This window comes from Bison bison, unplaced genomic scaffold (genome assembly GCF_000754665.1).
Source record: "Bison bison bison isolate TAMUID 2011002044 unplaced genomic scaffold, Bison_UMD1.0 scf7180017864141, whole genome shotgun sequence".
NCBI classification, from domain to species: domain Eukaryota; kingdom Metazoa; phylum Chordata; class Mammalia; order Artiodactyla; family Bovidae; genus Bison; species Bison bison.
This window is the reverse complement of record NW_011494713.1, coordinates 4,037,505-4,049,809: the sequence shown is the minus strand read 5'-3', so window position 1 is coordinate 4,049,809 and position 12,305 is coordinate 4,037,505. Positions and strand designations below refer to the sequence as shown.

Sequence of the window (12,305 nt, the reverse complement as noted above, 5' to 3'; positions counted from 1 at the left end):
GGTAACAATAACCCTGTGTACAAGACAGCAAAAGAGACACTGATGTATAGATTAGTCTTATGGACTCTGTGGGAGAGGGAGAGGGTGGGAAGATTTGGGAGAATAGCATTGAAACATGTATAATATCATGTATGAAACAAGTCGCCAGTCCAGGTTCAATGCACGATACTGGATGCTTGGGGCTGGTGCACTGGGACGACCCAGAGGGAGGGAGGAGGGAGGAGGGTTCAGGATGGGGAACACATGTATACCTGTGTCGGATTCATTTTGATATTTGGCAAAACTAATACAATATTGTAAAGTTTAAAAATAAAATAAAATTAAAAAAAAAAAAAAAAAGAACTAACCCAGTGGTGATAAGCACCACTAGCACTCCTAAATGCTCCCTAACTACCATTTCCCTCTAAAACCAAGACTTGTTGAAGAAATGGCTGATTTTAGTTCTGGGGGAAAAAATGTACAAGCCTACAACATTTTTTCATACTAGAAAGCCAGGGACTAGTAGGGTTGTGTCAAAAAGACACAGGAATATAATGGCCAAAAATGTATAAATTAAAAAGTAAAAAAAAAAAAGAGGACAATGAGTTTATAATACAAAAACAAACAAAAAAATTAAAGAACAACAAACTCATGGTCATGTTCAGGTTACCAGGACATCAACTCATTCTGAAAATTGGTGAGTAAAGGCAAAGAATCAAGCATTTATCTTGTCTCCATTGCATGAGTTATACTTCAGGATAATCAGATAGTTGGGGGAAAGTTCTTTCCAGCTAATAAATACAGAAGGAATATTAGAATTAGAATATCACCATTTTGGAACCCCTAGTAAAGCAATGGGATAAAAGTAATGCTCACTGACGGTTGCTAAACCACAAGGCATAAAAGTTGATAGGAAACATAATAATGGAGGAATTAGACTGATAACACTTGACTCTTCCTTAATTCTCAAAATCACAAGAGATAATCAGACATTCTGTACCTCCTGATGGTAATTTTAAAACTTGATGAGAGCAGAAAATGTACTTAAGTGAACCATTCATGCAACTGCAGAAATACTTCTTTGTTTCTAACTGGCAGGACTGACCAGAGGAAGAGAAGGCAGGGAGAGAGAAGAGCTGTCTAGAACTGTGGAGAATCTGACTGGGCAGCCTCCAACTCCAACCCTGGAATTCCACTGCCTTATTCCAACCCACCCTCACCCACTTTGGCCGCATGTAAAGATGGGCATAATCTCTCAAGAAGGACTTTTAGATGAAAGGTTTAAACAACTTACAGCCAGAAGACTCTGGTTTATTTCCGCGCCTTCCATCTTTGTCTGTCTATCTGAGTCTCTGGCATCCGCTGCTCTTTCACTGCCAGCCAAGTCAATGAAAGAGATCCTAGAGAACAGACATAGCAGGCAAGACTTCTTTGGGGCTTTAGTTTCTTTTTATATCAGCCATTTGTGATGGCAGGAAGAAATCAACACAGGTCCATCCTCAGGAAAGTTAAAGACATTACTGTCAGTTTTCCAAAAGTATCGCAAGATTTTAATCTGTCAATTATAGCTGGCACTGTTCACTTACACTCTTGTTGGCTTTAACCATTTGTGAGAAAGTATGATTGAAATTAATTAAACATTCTTCCCATAAGGCTAAATGACTACAATGCAAATCACTTAGGTGACCACTTAGATAATTAAATAGAGACTTTTGTGGGCTGCTTTCCAGCTCCCCACCCCCCAAAAGACTCATTACTCAGAGGTGAGATAGGCTCATCCATCACTGTGGCAGAGTGATGCTAAGATAGCACCAGAGAGGCGATGAATGTACCCATCTGTCGTATGGCTTCTTTCAAGAAGGATGGATTAATTTTCCTTTTTTTTTGACCTGTAAGCTCTCTGAGATGCATTTCCTACTATTCCTCTGCTGATACTGTGTTTCACACTAGAAGCAATCAATGTTCCTTTTAATAACTTAGAGTTGACCAACAATAGGTCATTACTTCATGGTTAATCAACTGGTGGCACTTTGGTACAATGATTTATTTCAGAGTTAATAACTCTATGGTGTATCCCTGAAATAAAGAACTCTATGGGGCAGGATGTCCTGTTGTTGACAACACATATTTCAAAGTCACATTAAGGAAAGGCAGACAATACAGTTCCCTGCATATTTCCAGCTCACCTGCCAAATGTCCTCTTGGCTGAATCTTTGATCTGAATTTGGATGATAGCGTGAGAGCGAGAGGAGTCTGCATTAACTCCAGTGGCCCTGGTGCTGCGCTCCTTGCTGCCCTTGAGGATCACCTGAAAATAAAATCCATAGGGTGACTTCTGCAAGGAGTAAACAAAGCCCTCTGGCTCCTAAGAGTTGGCTGAGACCAGCAGAGACCAGACAGAAATCTGTCAGTATACTGCAGTCTTTTCCCTCTATGTGGAAAACTGCCTAAACACTAAATCACAAAGAGTAAGTACCCAAGAGCAATGACAACAATGTGGAAAACTAATCTTGAGGGAGAACATTCAACAGCTCAAGAGCTAATTTACTTCTTGATCTCATACACTCTTTTTAATATCTTTGATGGATTTATCCTGACTCAACTCCACAGGGCATAACTTGGCTCCAGAGTAAAGTCCCATAATACCCATCTGTCGTAGTAACTGAAGCGAAGGACAGAAATGTGCATCCCAGAATGAATAATCACATCCACCTGTTCCACCACAATGCAGTCATAAAGGAGACCAGGCCTGACATGTGGAAACACGGAAGTGATGAGTTATCGCAATTGCTACGAGCCCATGATTACCCTGGAGACCACTGCCCCTTCAAATGGGAGTGAAGACTAGTGTGGGTCCCTTCGGCCACAAAGGAATGGGGGAGCAGAGATGAAGCCTCAGGAATGGCCTCACGCCACTGAAAACACAGCCATATATAAATATGCTGCCCTGATTTGGGGAAGTGTTAATTACTGAAAATCAAATAGGTGATGGACTTTAAAAATATTTGATAGAATCCTCACAGTAGCCTAAGATGAGGTGAGTATGATTATTATGCTCAGTTTATAACTGAGGAATAAATTCAAAGGTTGACTTGCTCACAAATAGCTATTTTGTGGCAGAACCAAATTCTACATCTAGCACCTAGTGTGGCTGATTCCAAAGCCCATGTGGTTTCCACTACATTGTGGGGTCACTTATGATAAATTCATCTATCTGCAGTGTGAACTAGACTAAAGGAAGTCCTATCTCGTTTTTCCTCAATGTCTCAGAATTTTAATTTTTATCATATTGAACATGGCTACCGCTTCCAAATTAAGAGTTCAAAAGTTGACAGAGTCAAACTTCAACAATAGTTTATAAAATACTAGCAGGGGTAAGTACTTAAAAAAAAATTAACTAATATTAAGTTTCTTCATGGCCTAAGTGATAAGTTATGTCTCTAAAGATTACCTGTGCGATTTAGATTTATATCTTAGAACCAGATTTTAAATGCACTCATTTTGTAAATAGCTTGCTAAAAGCTTAAAGGGACTACCTTATGAATCCTTTTGTAAAGAGCAGAACTTGTTAATTTACAAAACTGGATTATCAACTGCATGGACAGCTTGTTGCTGCTAATCAGAAATGGGAAGAGTTAGAAAAGTATCCCTTATACTGGTTGTGGTAAGTGCCAAACAACAACAACAAAAAATCTTCCCCCCAAATACTGATAAATAAGGCTGGATGCTGGCTAGGTCACTTAAGACCAGATCTATGACTGAACCATCTGGTTTACTTATCTATCTATGCCATGAAGCTTGCAGAATCTCTGTTCCCTGACCAGCGATTGAACTTGGAGCCACGGCAGTGAAAGTGTCAAGTTCTCACCACTGGACTGCCAGGGAATTCCTGTGAACCATCTAGTTAAAATGTACTTCCTTATCCTGGCCTTTCCTATCATTCTGATTTCACATTTTCAAAGATTATAATGCACAGATGATGGATTACTTTAAATCTGTATTATTTTTATTAAACTTCTCTTTTTTCATTAGAAAGACAAGCTTACTGTGGAAAACTTAGAAAATACAGGAAAAATATAAAAATGAAAATATATACCTTCTATAACTTCAGAGTTAAAAAGATTCGGGTGCATTTCCTCCTCCCAGAGTTTCAGGGTTCTCACAGCTCTTTTGATACACACACACACATACAGCCTTTTACAAACTTCATGAAAAAACAGATCTTTTAAATGTCTACATTTGTGATTTGTGTAAGCAATATGCTTGAAAGATAAAGGAGAAGTTAAATGAATTATCCAAGGTCACACAGGCAGCATATGGTCAGGCTAGGGATAGAAGCCAGGTACCCTCTGCCACATGATGGCAGCAATGATGCTACTTCTGCTGGAATCTAGAGCTCAGAGAGGCCTCAAGGTCATACCTAGTCAGGAACTGACAGGAAGCTCAAGGGGTGGCCTTGTGGCATCCCCAGGGGAGTTAAGAAAGACTGTCTTCCGAGGTTCTGTTATAGAGTTTTATGTTTGACTTTTCAGTACACCTCATTCACCACGATGCACTAGGTATCTGTGAGTGCATCTCAGAAAATCTAACATGTTGGCACGACCTTTCCTGACTAAATGCCTTTTAGGAAGACAAGAGGGAATTTCTGGTCTATGGTCCAGTTTCCTCAGCCTCAGTAGCAGTCTGCAATCACCATGTTTTTCAGAAACTGTGGAATAAAGCAGCTGGGCTCTGAGGAGTAAAAATGAGGCAGTCTGCAAAGATCATCAGACAAGCTTTTGTAAGTGGCATACAACTCAAGTGTAGCAGTTAAAAACAAAATATGAAGTTAAACTGTCTGGGTTCACATGCCAGTTCTGACAATATGGTTGTCTGAACTCTTGAAAATCACTTAACTTTTCAGGGCCTCAGTTTCTTACCTAAACAATGGTAATTTCATAAGTTATTTTTGAGACCAAAAAGATAATACATAGTAAAGCACTTAGTACTACGATTAGCACATATAAGTTCCAATAAATACTAATTAAAAATATATACTAAAGAACTAACATATTTGTGTAAACTTCCAAAACATAAACTATTTCTTTTAAAAAATGTAAAATAATCAGAGATCTATGGAGAAATAGAGCTTTATGGATCAATATGAGATTCCATGGCTCCCAAGTACAATTAAAAGTTTTAAAAAAGAAGGAAGGAAGGAAAAGGAAAAGAAGAGGATAAAGAACAAAAAGAGACAATCTATTTGAGAGAAATGCAAGTCAAGAAACAGAATAAAATTAATGCATCACCTTAAAAATCACAGGCCTCCCGTTTCTCTCACTACCTCTTTCTTTTCAAAGTCCTCCTTCCTAATAAAGTCTACTGGGCAAGTTTCTTAACCTAGACTTTAGACAAACATGTTATATGAATAGTAAAATGGGGACCTGCTACAATAGAAAGGAGAGACAACTGTTGAATTCTGTGGCACTGGAAAATATTTGGGGACTTATTAATAAGATTAATAGATGTGGGGACTTCCCTGATGGTCTAGTGGCTAAGACTTAATGCTCCCAATTCAGTGGGCCTGGATTTGATTCCTGTTGAGGGAACTAGATCCCACATGTCGCAACTAAGAGGTCACATGCTATAACTAAAGATCCTCATGCCACAACTAAGACCCCCGATACAGCCAAATAAATAAATGTATTAAAAAAAAAAGAATAACAGACATGACAACTAGCATCCCAGTAAGCATTATATGTACATTATCTCATTTCCTTCTCTATCACCCAACCCAATCACATAATATCCACAAGTTTCAGGCTCAGAAAGGTAAAAGACGTGCTCAAGGACACATGGGTGCGGACCCAGCTCCATCCAGGCTTTAATCACCAAGCTTCCAGCACAAATACTAAAGACGGGCTATGAGCACTTGAGCAGGAGAGGCACTGTGTATAGACTAAGCCTCTATCACCAGCATATGACTGACACTTATCTTAGGGAAGCTCTGCTCTGCGGGCCTCTGCTACCAATTACAGCCAAGGCAGCACTAAAACATGAAGCAGATTTATTAGAAGTTTGGGAATGGATACCTATAAGTACATGAAATGTCTGTAAGAAAGACTTAAAAACCTGAAAACCTATATAACTGAAAAAATGCCCATCGTTTGCCTGACAAAATCTTGATTCCAAATCTGGATGAATCAGCAAGTCCTCTATAAAGGCAGGGAAACCCTGGTGCCCGGATTAAGACCAGGTAATAAATATACCTGGAAGGAGAAACCTCTTGGAGGAAGGACAATCCTATGCGAAAAATGAAGCCGCTAGTTGTGCAGGCAGGCAACAAGCGGCCATGCCTGTGTGAGCCTGTGGGTGATATGCGCATAGGTGATACCTGAGTGAGGGGGAACGGTGACACCTGAGTTAGCAAGTGCTGTTGTTCCAACTCAGTAAATGTTTATGAGGATAGCCATGTCAGAGATCCATAATTTATATCAACTTTCCACCTTGATCTCAGCTGGCTTCCTTCTTGTACTACCTCATATGTATTACAGACTGAGGGTATATGGCAATAACGGCAATATGTTCACTAACAAGAAACTTCTCTCTGCTGGTCTTAGAAAATACACCTTAGGACAGAGCAGTGCTATAAACTCTTCCAGGGTGAGAGTGATTTGACACTAGATTGCCCACTAACACAGTTATGACCCATAGCCATGCAAAAGGGGCTTCCTTTTAGTGTTTGATCCTTTCCCATTCAATTGGTCTAATTTCCAGGGACAACAGCATCATGAGGACCAACTCTCCTGAGACTCCAAGCCAAATAAAGGAATGACTAGGGGAAGTGGGGGCATGAAGACCACAGGGAACAGGCGTATGAGAAACACTCTCCTTAGGACTCTGCTGTGGAGGGAGCTCTGGATCGGTCAAGAATAGTCAACAGTCTCAAGGGAGCCCTTCAACATGTCCCACCCACTTTTGTTCTGCATCTGCCTCTGAGATCATTGGAAAGAAGGTCTCGGCTCTCAAGTGACTATTAAAAACAGCCACAAAAGGTGCCATCCTTGGATTTTGGATACCAGGACTCAGGAGTCTGATGATCACACAAATACAAGGTCCCAGCCTTTAAATAAAATTTACCTATTTGTCCAAAAAAAAAAGAAACTGTTATAAAAAGACTTGTGTCAATGGTGGGCCACCCTGCCATTTCACACACCCAAAGTCCCTGGAGGGATGTACTGTGAAGCTGTTCTACAGGTGGTTATTGTCAAGTACCCAACTCGTCCTTCCAGGCTTCTCCCTTTGACTCTAGCCAGGCTTGTTGGATATACTAGAATGACTATGATAGCTACATGTTAGAATCACTGTGGGAGCTTTTAAAACAATAGCTCCCTTTCTACACTGCTGGTAGGAATATAAAGTGGTGCAGCCACTTTCGAAAACAGTTTGGCAGTTCCTCAAAAAGTATGACTCAGCAGTTCCACTCTTATACATATACTCAAAAAAACTGAAAACATATGTCCACACAAAACCTGTACATGAATGTTTGTAGCTCCATTATTCATAATAGCCAAAAGGTTGAAACTACATGCCCATCAACTGATAGATGAATAAAATATGGTATATCCATACAATAGAATATTATTTAGCCACAAAAAGGAATGAAGTACATTTATCAATACTTCATTTAACAACATAGATGAACCTTGAAAACATTACACTAAGTGAAAAACGCCAGAGACAAAAGGTTACATATTGTGTGAGATATGGCCAGAATAGGTAAACTCATACAGATAGAAATTAGTGGTTTTCAGGTACGGTGCAGGGGAAATAGAGTAACTGCTAATGGTACAGGATTTCATTTTGGTGTGATGAAAATGTTCTGGAATTAAATAGTGGTGACGGCTGCACAACTTTTTGAAGATACTAAAAAAAAAATCACTAGGTTGTGTATTTTAAAAGGGTGAAAGTAAAAAAACAGATTGTAAAGTACCTTTGGACAGACAAAGAAAAAAACTAAAAAATAAATTAGTTGCCTCAAGAAAAGGGAATGAAAGGAACATTTTCACTGTAACTTTTGAATTTTGAATCCATGTGAAGGTATTATCCATTAAAATTTTTATTTAAAATATGAATCTCTCTCTCTAGCAGCCTTTACCAGAACCCATTACCATAAAAAAGCACACTAGCAGCCTTTGAAACTGGCCCCAAAGTATCCTCTCCTGCATTAGGCTTTCCCAAATGCCTTACTTTCCACTATCAAGGGACTGAGACCTTGTAGAGAAAGAAGCCATCCTCTCAGAGGAGGATTTGTATTTTATAAATGTGAAATGGCATGTTTGTCATTGCCCTTTGCCTAAGTGAAGTCAAAGTCACTCAGTTGTGTCCGACTCTTTTGAGACCCATGGACTGTACAATCCATGGAATTCTCCAGGCCAGAATACTGGAGTGGGTAGCCTTTCCCTTCTCCAGGGGATCTTCCTGACCCAGGAATCAACCCGGAGTCTCCTGCACTGCAGGCAGATTCTTTACCAACTGAACTATGAGGGAAGTCCGCCCTTTGCCTAAATCCGAGTCCATTATACTTGTGAGACAGCAAAATGAAGTCTTTCCTTGTACTTGGGCTGCTACAGTGGGGTAGTAAAAGAGGAAGATTACCTCTAAGAGGAGCTCCACGCTATCCACCTGAAGCTCTCGAAGTCCCACTATTTGTACTACGTGCTTGCTATCTTCTCTTGCGAAGAGCCTGCAGAGACAAGATCATGGTTGGTTTGGCAGAGCTCCAGTAATAGACTCCTCGTACCCATTCCACCACTCCCCCATTTTGCTATTGAGTAGGATTGATATGCCTTCTCCCTGCCCACCCCCACACCTCCTGACTCCAATGCTAGGCTTCAGGGGTGGTCTTTGATTGCTGTACATAAATAAATCAACACCTCTGGCTACAAAGAAAAGAATGAGTGGTTAACCCAGACCTACGCCAATCAGTGGATTCCTGGATACAGTGACTGGCTCAGGAGCTGATACAGGATCTCTGCTAATCCAATCAAAATAAAGTTCTAAAGTGAAAAGCGTGTGGCCTTGGGAGCAGTGGTAGCCATTTTGCATCCACAAAGACAGTTTTAGAATGAAGCTAACACCATGGGAGATAGAACAGAAATGCAAAGAAACTGAGTCTTTATAACATCTCCGAACCTCTAGAGTCAAAAGACCCTAAGGCTTCTCTAGGCTTTCTAGTTAGTTATATGAGTCAACGACTTCCCTAAATGCTTAAGCCAGTTATAGTATGGTTTTATTTTACTACTTGCAACATAAGGAGTTCTGATACATTTTTGAAGGAAGCAAGGAAGAGTTGGTATTGCAACTAAAGCCTCAGGCCTGAGCACAGTGTAATGAATGGTTACATCTACCACCACCATCAAACCAGATCTGCCAAGGGGCAGGTATTGCATCTATCAAAGACACTAAGATCATTTTCTCCCTCAGTAAGAGAGTGATTAAAATGAATACTGGAATTTCACTTCGTAGCCAAATAAAAAGATTCTCTCAAAAAATGTTTTTCTGTCTATCCCTTACCCCAAGTTTCCAAATTTTTACAGAAGGATAGGGAAACAGCCTCATTGATGCTCATGACCTCTCAGAAGACAACTCTATTGGAACAGTTGGGCTTTGGGAATAAAAGGATCAAGCTTTCAGCACCCTCACATCATTCCTGAACGTATTTCCCAGACCCTATTCCCTGAGCTCACCTCAGAAAGTTCCTCATGAATAGCCTAAAGTGTACTGCTGTATTTTCAAATCATATAAGCAAGAAGTATATTTGTACAACTTTTAATGAAAAGGTATAAAGACAACTTATCTTCTACTTTAAAGAGTTAATTTTAAGATCTATAAACTTTGGCTTTTAGCTGAAGAGGTAGACTGAGCACATATACTTCTATCTACCTTTGTCAAAGCCCCTTTTACAGAAAATATATTTTATTTAAAAACAACAGGATAAGTTATAACAGCTCTAAACAAAAAGAAAGGGTGCTATCATTGAAGCAGGACATTTCAGAAGTCTCAGAAAGTAGGAAAAAAGAGATATGAGCCAATTAACCAAAGACATTAAAAAAAAACAAAAACCCTAACATCTCCCAGCTGAAGACATTTTCAGAGTAAATGTGAGTTTTCTCTAGAGAGCCCCAGAGACGCTTTTACCCAGAAGTCAGCATATCCCCATTCCTGTAGCTATCATCAAAGAAAGCAGAAATACAGGGCAATATATTGATGTAACTCATTAAAGAACTGTACTCACAAAGAAACAAACCACACACACACACAGCACGGCACAACAGAGGCTTTTATTCTTATACCAACTGTTCTTTAAAGGAAGTGGCCCTTTAGACTGGAAAAGGCTCCAAATAAGGGTATTAAGCTAGAAAGAGAAGCTGTGGTGGAGCTAACTTGAAGCTTCAAAACCAACACAGAGAACAGAAAAGAAAAGCATCTCTTCCTGAAAGTAACCCCAAAGTAGAACCCTTCCTTATCTGGCAGTTGTGTCATGACTGAACCCTCAACTCCAGTACGTTCTCTGAACTGTGGCATACTGAAGATCCTTTTTTTGGTTGAAATAGTCCATAGAATGGTGGCCTGCCTAAGCCCACTTCTGTGACCTCTCCAGTTATACTACACCCCACTCCAGTACTCTTGCCTGGAAAATCCCATGGATGGAGGAGCCTGGAGGGCTGCAGTCCATGGGGTTGCTGAGGGTCGGACATGACTGATCAACTTCACTCTCACTTTTCACTTTCACGCATTGGAGAAGGAAATGGCAACCCACTCCAGTGTTCTTGCCTGGAGAATCCCAGGGACGGGGGAGCCTGGTGGGCTGCTGTCTATGGGGTCGCATAGAGTCGGACACGACTGAAGTGACTTAGCAGAAGCAGCAGTGCCCCTCTGTGATGGGGGCCTACCTATCACGCTCTCCATGAACTGGAGCGGCTCCTCACCCCTACTTCCCATTCCAGTATTGGCCTGGAGCACATGAAACTTGCACCTTTTAGACAACTCTATGGGGCTTGGATACCTTTGCAGCAGGATAGTGTCTTTCATTTGATTTGGTTTTCGCAGACTTCCACCACACTCAGCCTCAGCTCTCTCCTCTCCACCTGGTGTGGCTGCTCCCAACAGGTCTCAGGTCTGGTTAATTCTATCATGACAACCTTCTATCCCTCCACTTCCCCTAGCCCCTCTCTCCTCCCTGTTCTCCCAGTTAGTTGATACCTTCACAACTTTGTTGCATCCTACTCAGTTAAAATCATGTTTCAACCTAAGCAAAACTTTATGCCAGAATAATATAAGAGGGATTTAAAATCTGTTACTGAAAGAATACATTTCTAAAGTACTGTATTATGTTGTAAAGGAAATAGTTCAAGCCTTATAAGAGTTAAAGTCTAATATGAAGAAAATATTTTATTGATATCAGAAAACTATCATTAAGTTTACCCTAAAATTACTGAGAGAAAAGACAAGAGGAAGTGGAAAATATATTATATTATATATTTAATATAGAATATATTATATAGGAAGTGGGAAATATATTATATTATTCATAGTTCTTCCAGTATAATAATAGATCAAAAGAATAGGAAAGGATTTAAATATATGTTGGTTTCCTGACTTTCTGAAATTATGACCTTTTCAAAGACCACAATAAAAGAGACATAGTCTTTTGATGAACATTAGGATATTGATCACTTAAAAAATACTACTGGAAGGCTAATTTACATTTTCCTGTAGCTGAATTAACAGTTTTAAAAAATATGCCTCTGATTCAGGAAACTCTCATTCATAAAAGGGCACTGGTATACCAAAGCCTCTTATTAAATCCCACAATTCAGTGGGTTGTTATTGTTTTTCAGTCACTAAGTCGTGTCAGATTCTTTGTGACTCCATGGACTGTAGCACTCCAGGCTCCTCTGTCCTCCATCATCTCCCAGATCAGATCAGATCAGTCGCTCAGTCGTGTCCGACTCTTTGCGACCCCATGAATCGCAGCACACCAGGCCTCCTTGTCCATCACCAACTCCCGGAGTTCACTGAGACTCATGTCCATCGAGTCAGCGATGCCATCCAGCCATCTCATCCTCTGTCGTCCCCTTCTCCTGCCCCCAATCCCTCCCATTCTTTGCAGCCAAAGATGGAGAAGCTCTATACAGTCAACAAAAACAAGACCAGGAGCTGACTGTGGCTCAGACCATGAACTCATTGCCAAATTCAGACTTAAATTGAAGAAAGTAGGGAAAACCACTAGACCATTCAGGTATGACCTAAATCAAATCCCTTATGATTATACAGTGGAAGCT

The 12,305-nt window shown here is 40.2% G+C and overlaps 1 protein-coding gene across 1 annotated transcript in view; it reads right to left on the bottom strand.

Moving 5' to 3' along the window:
• The window catches only part of KIF24 (kinesin family member 24), a 74,239-nt gene that overhangs the window by 21,674 nt on the left and 40,260 nt on the right, over positions 1-12,305 (bottom strand). Inside the window, exons 7-9 of the mRNA XM_010840110.1 lie at positions 8,617-8,704; positions 2,166-2,287; positions 1,274-1,379 (exon numbers count right to left, since the gene is read on the bottom strand). Of these exons, the coding sequence (XP_010838412.1) occupies positions 1,274-1,379; positions 2,166-2,287; positions 8,617-8,704 (316 nt within the window). The remainder of the gene's footprint in view (positions 1-1,273; positions 1,380-2,165; positions 2,288-8,616; positions 8,705-12,305) is intronic.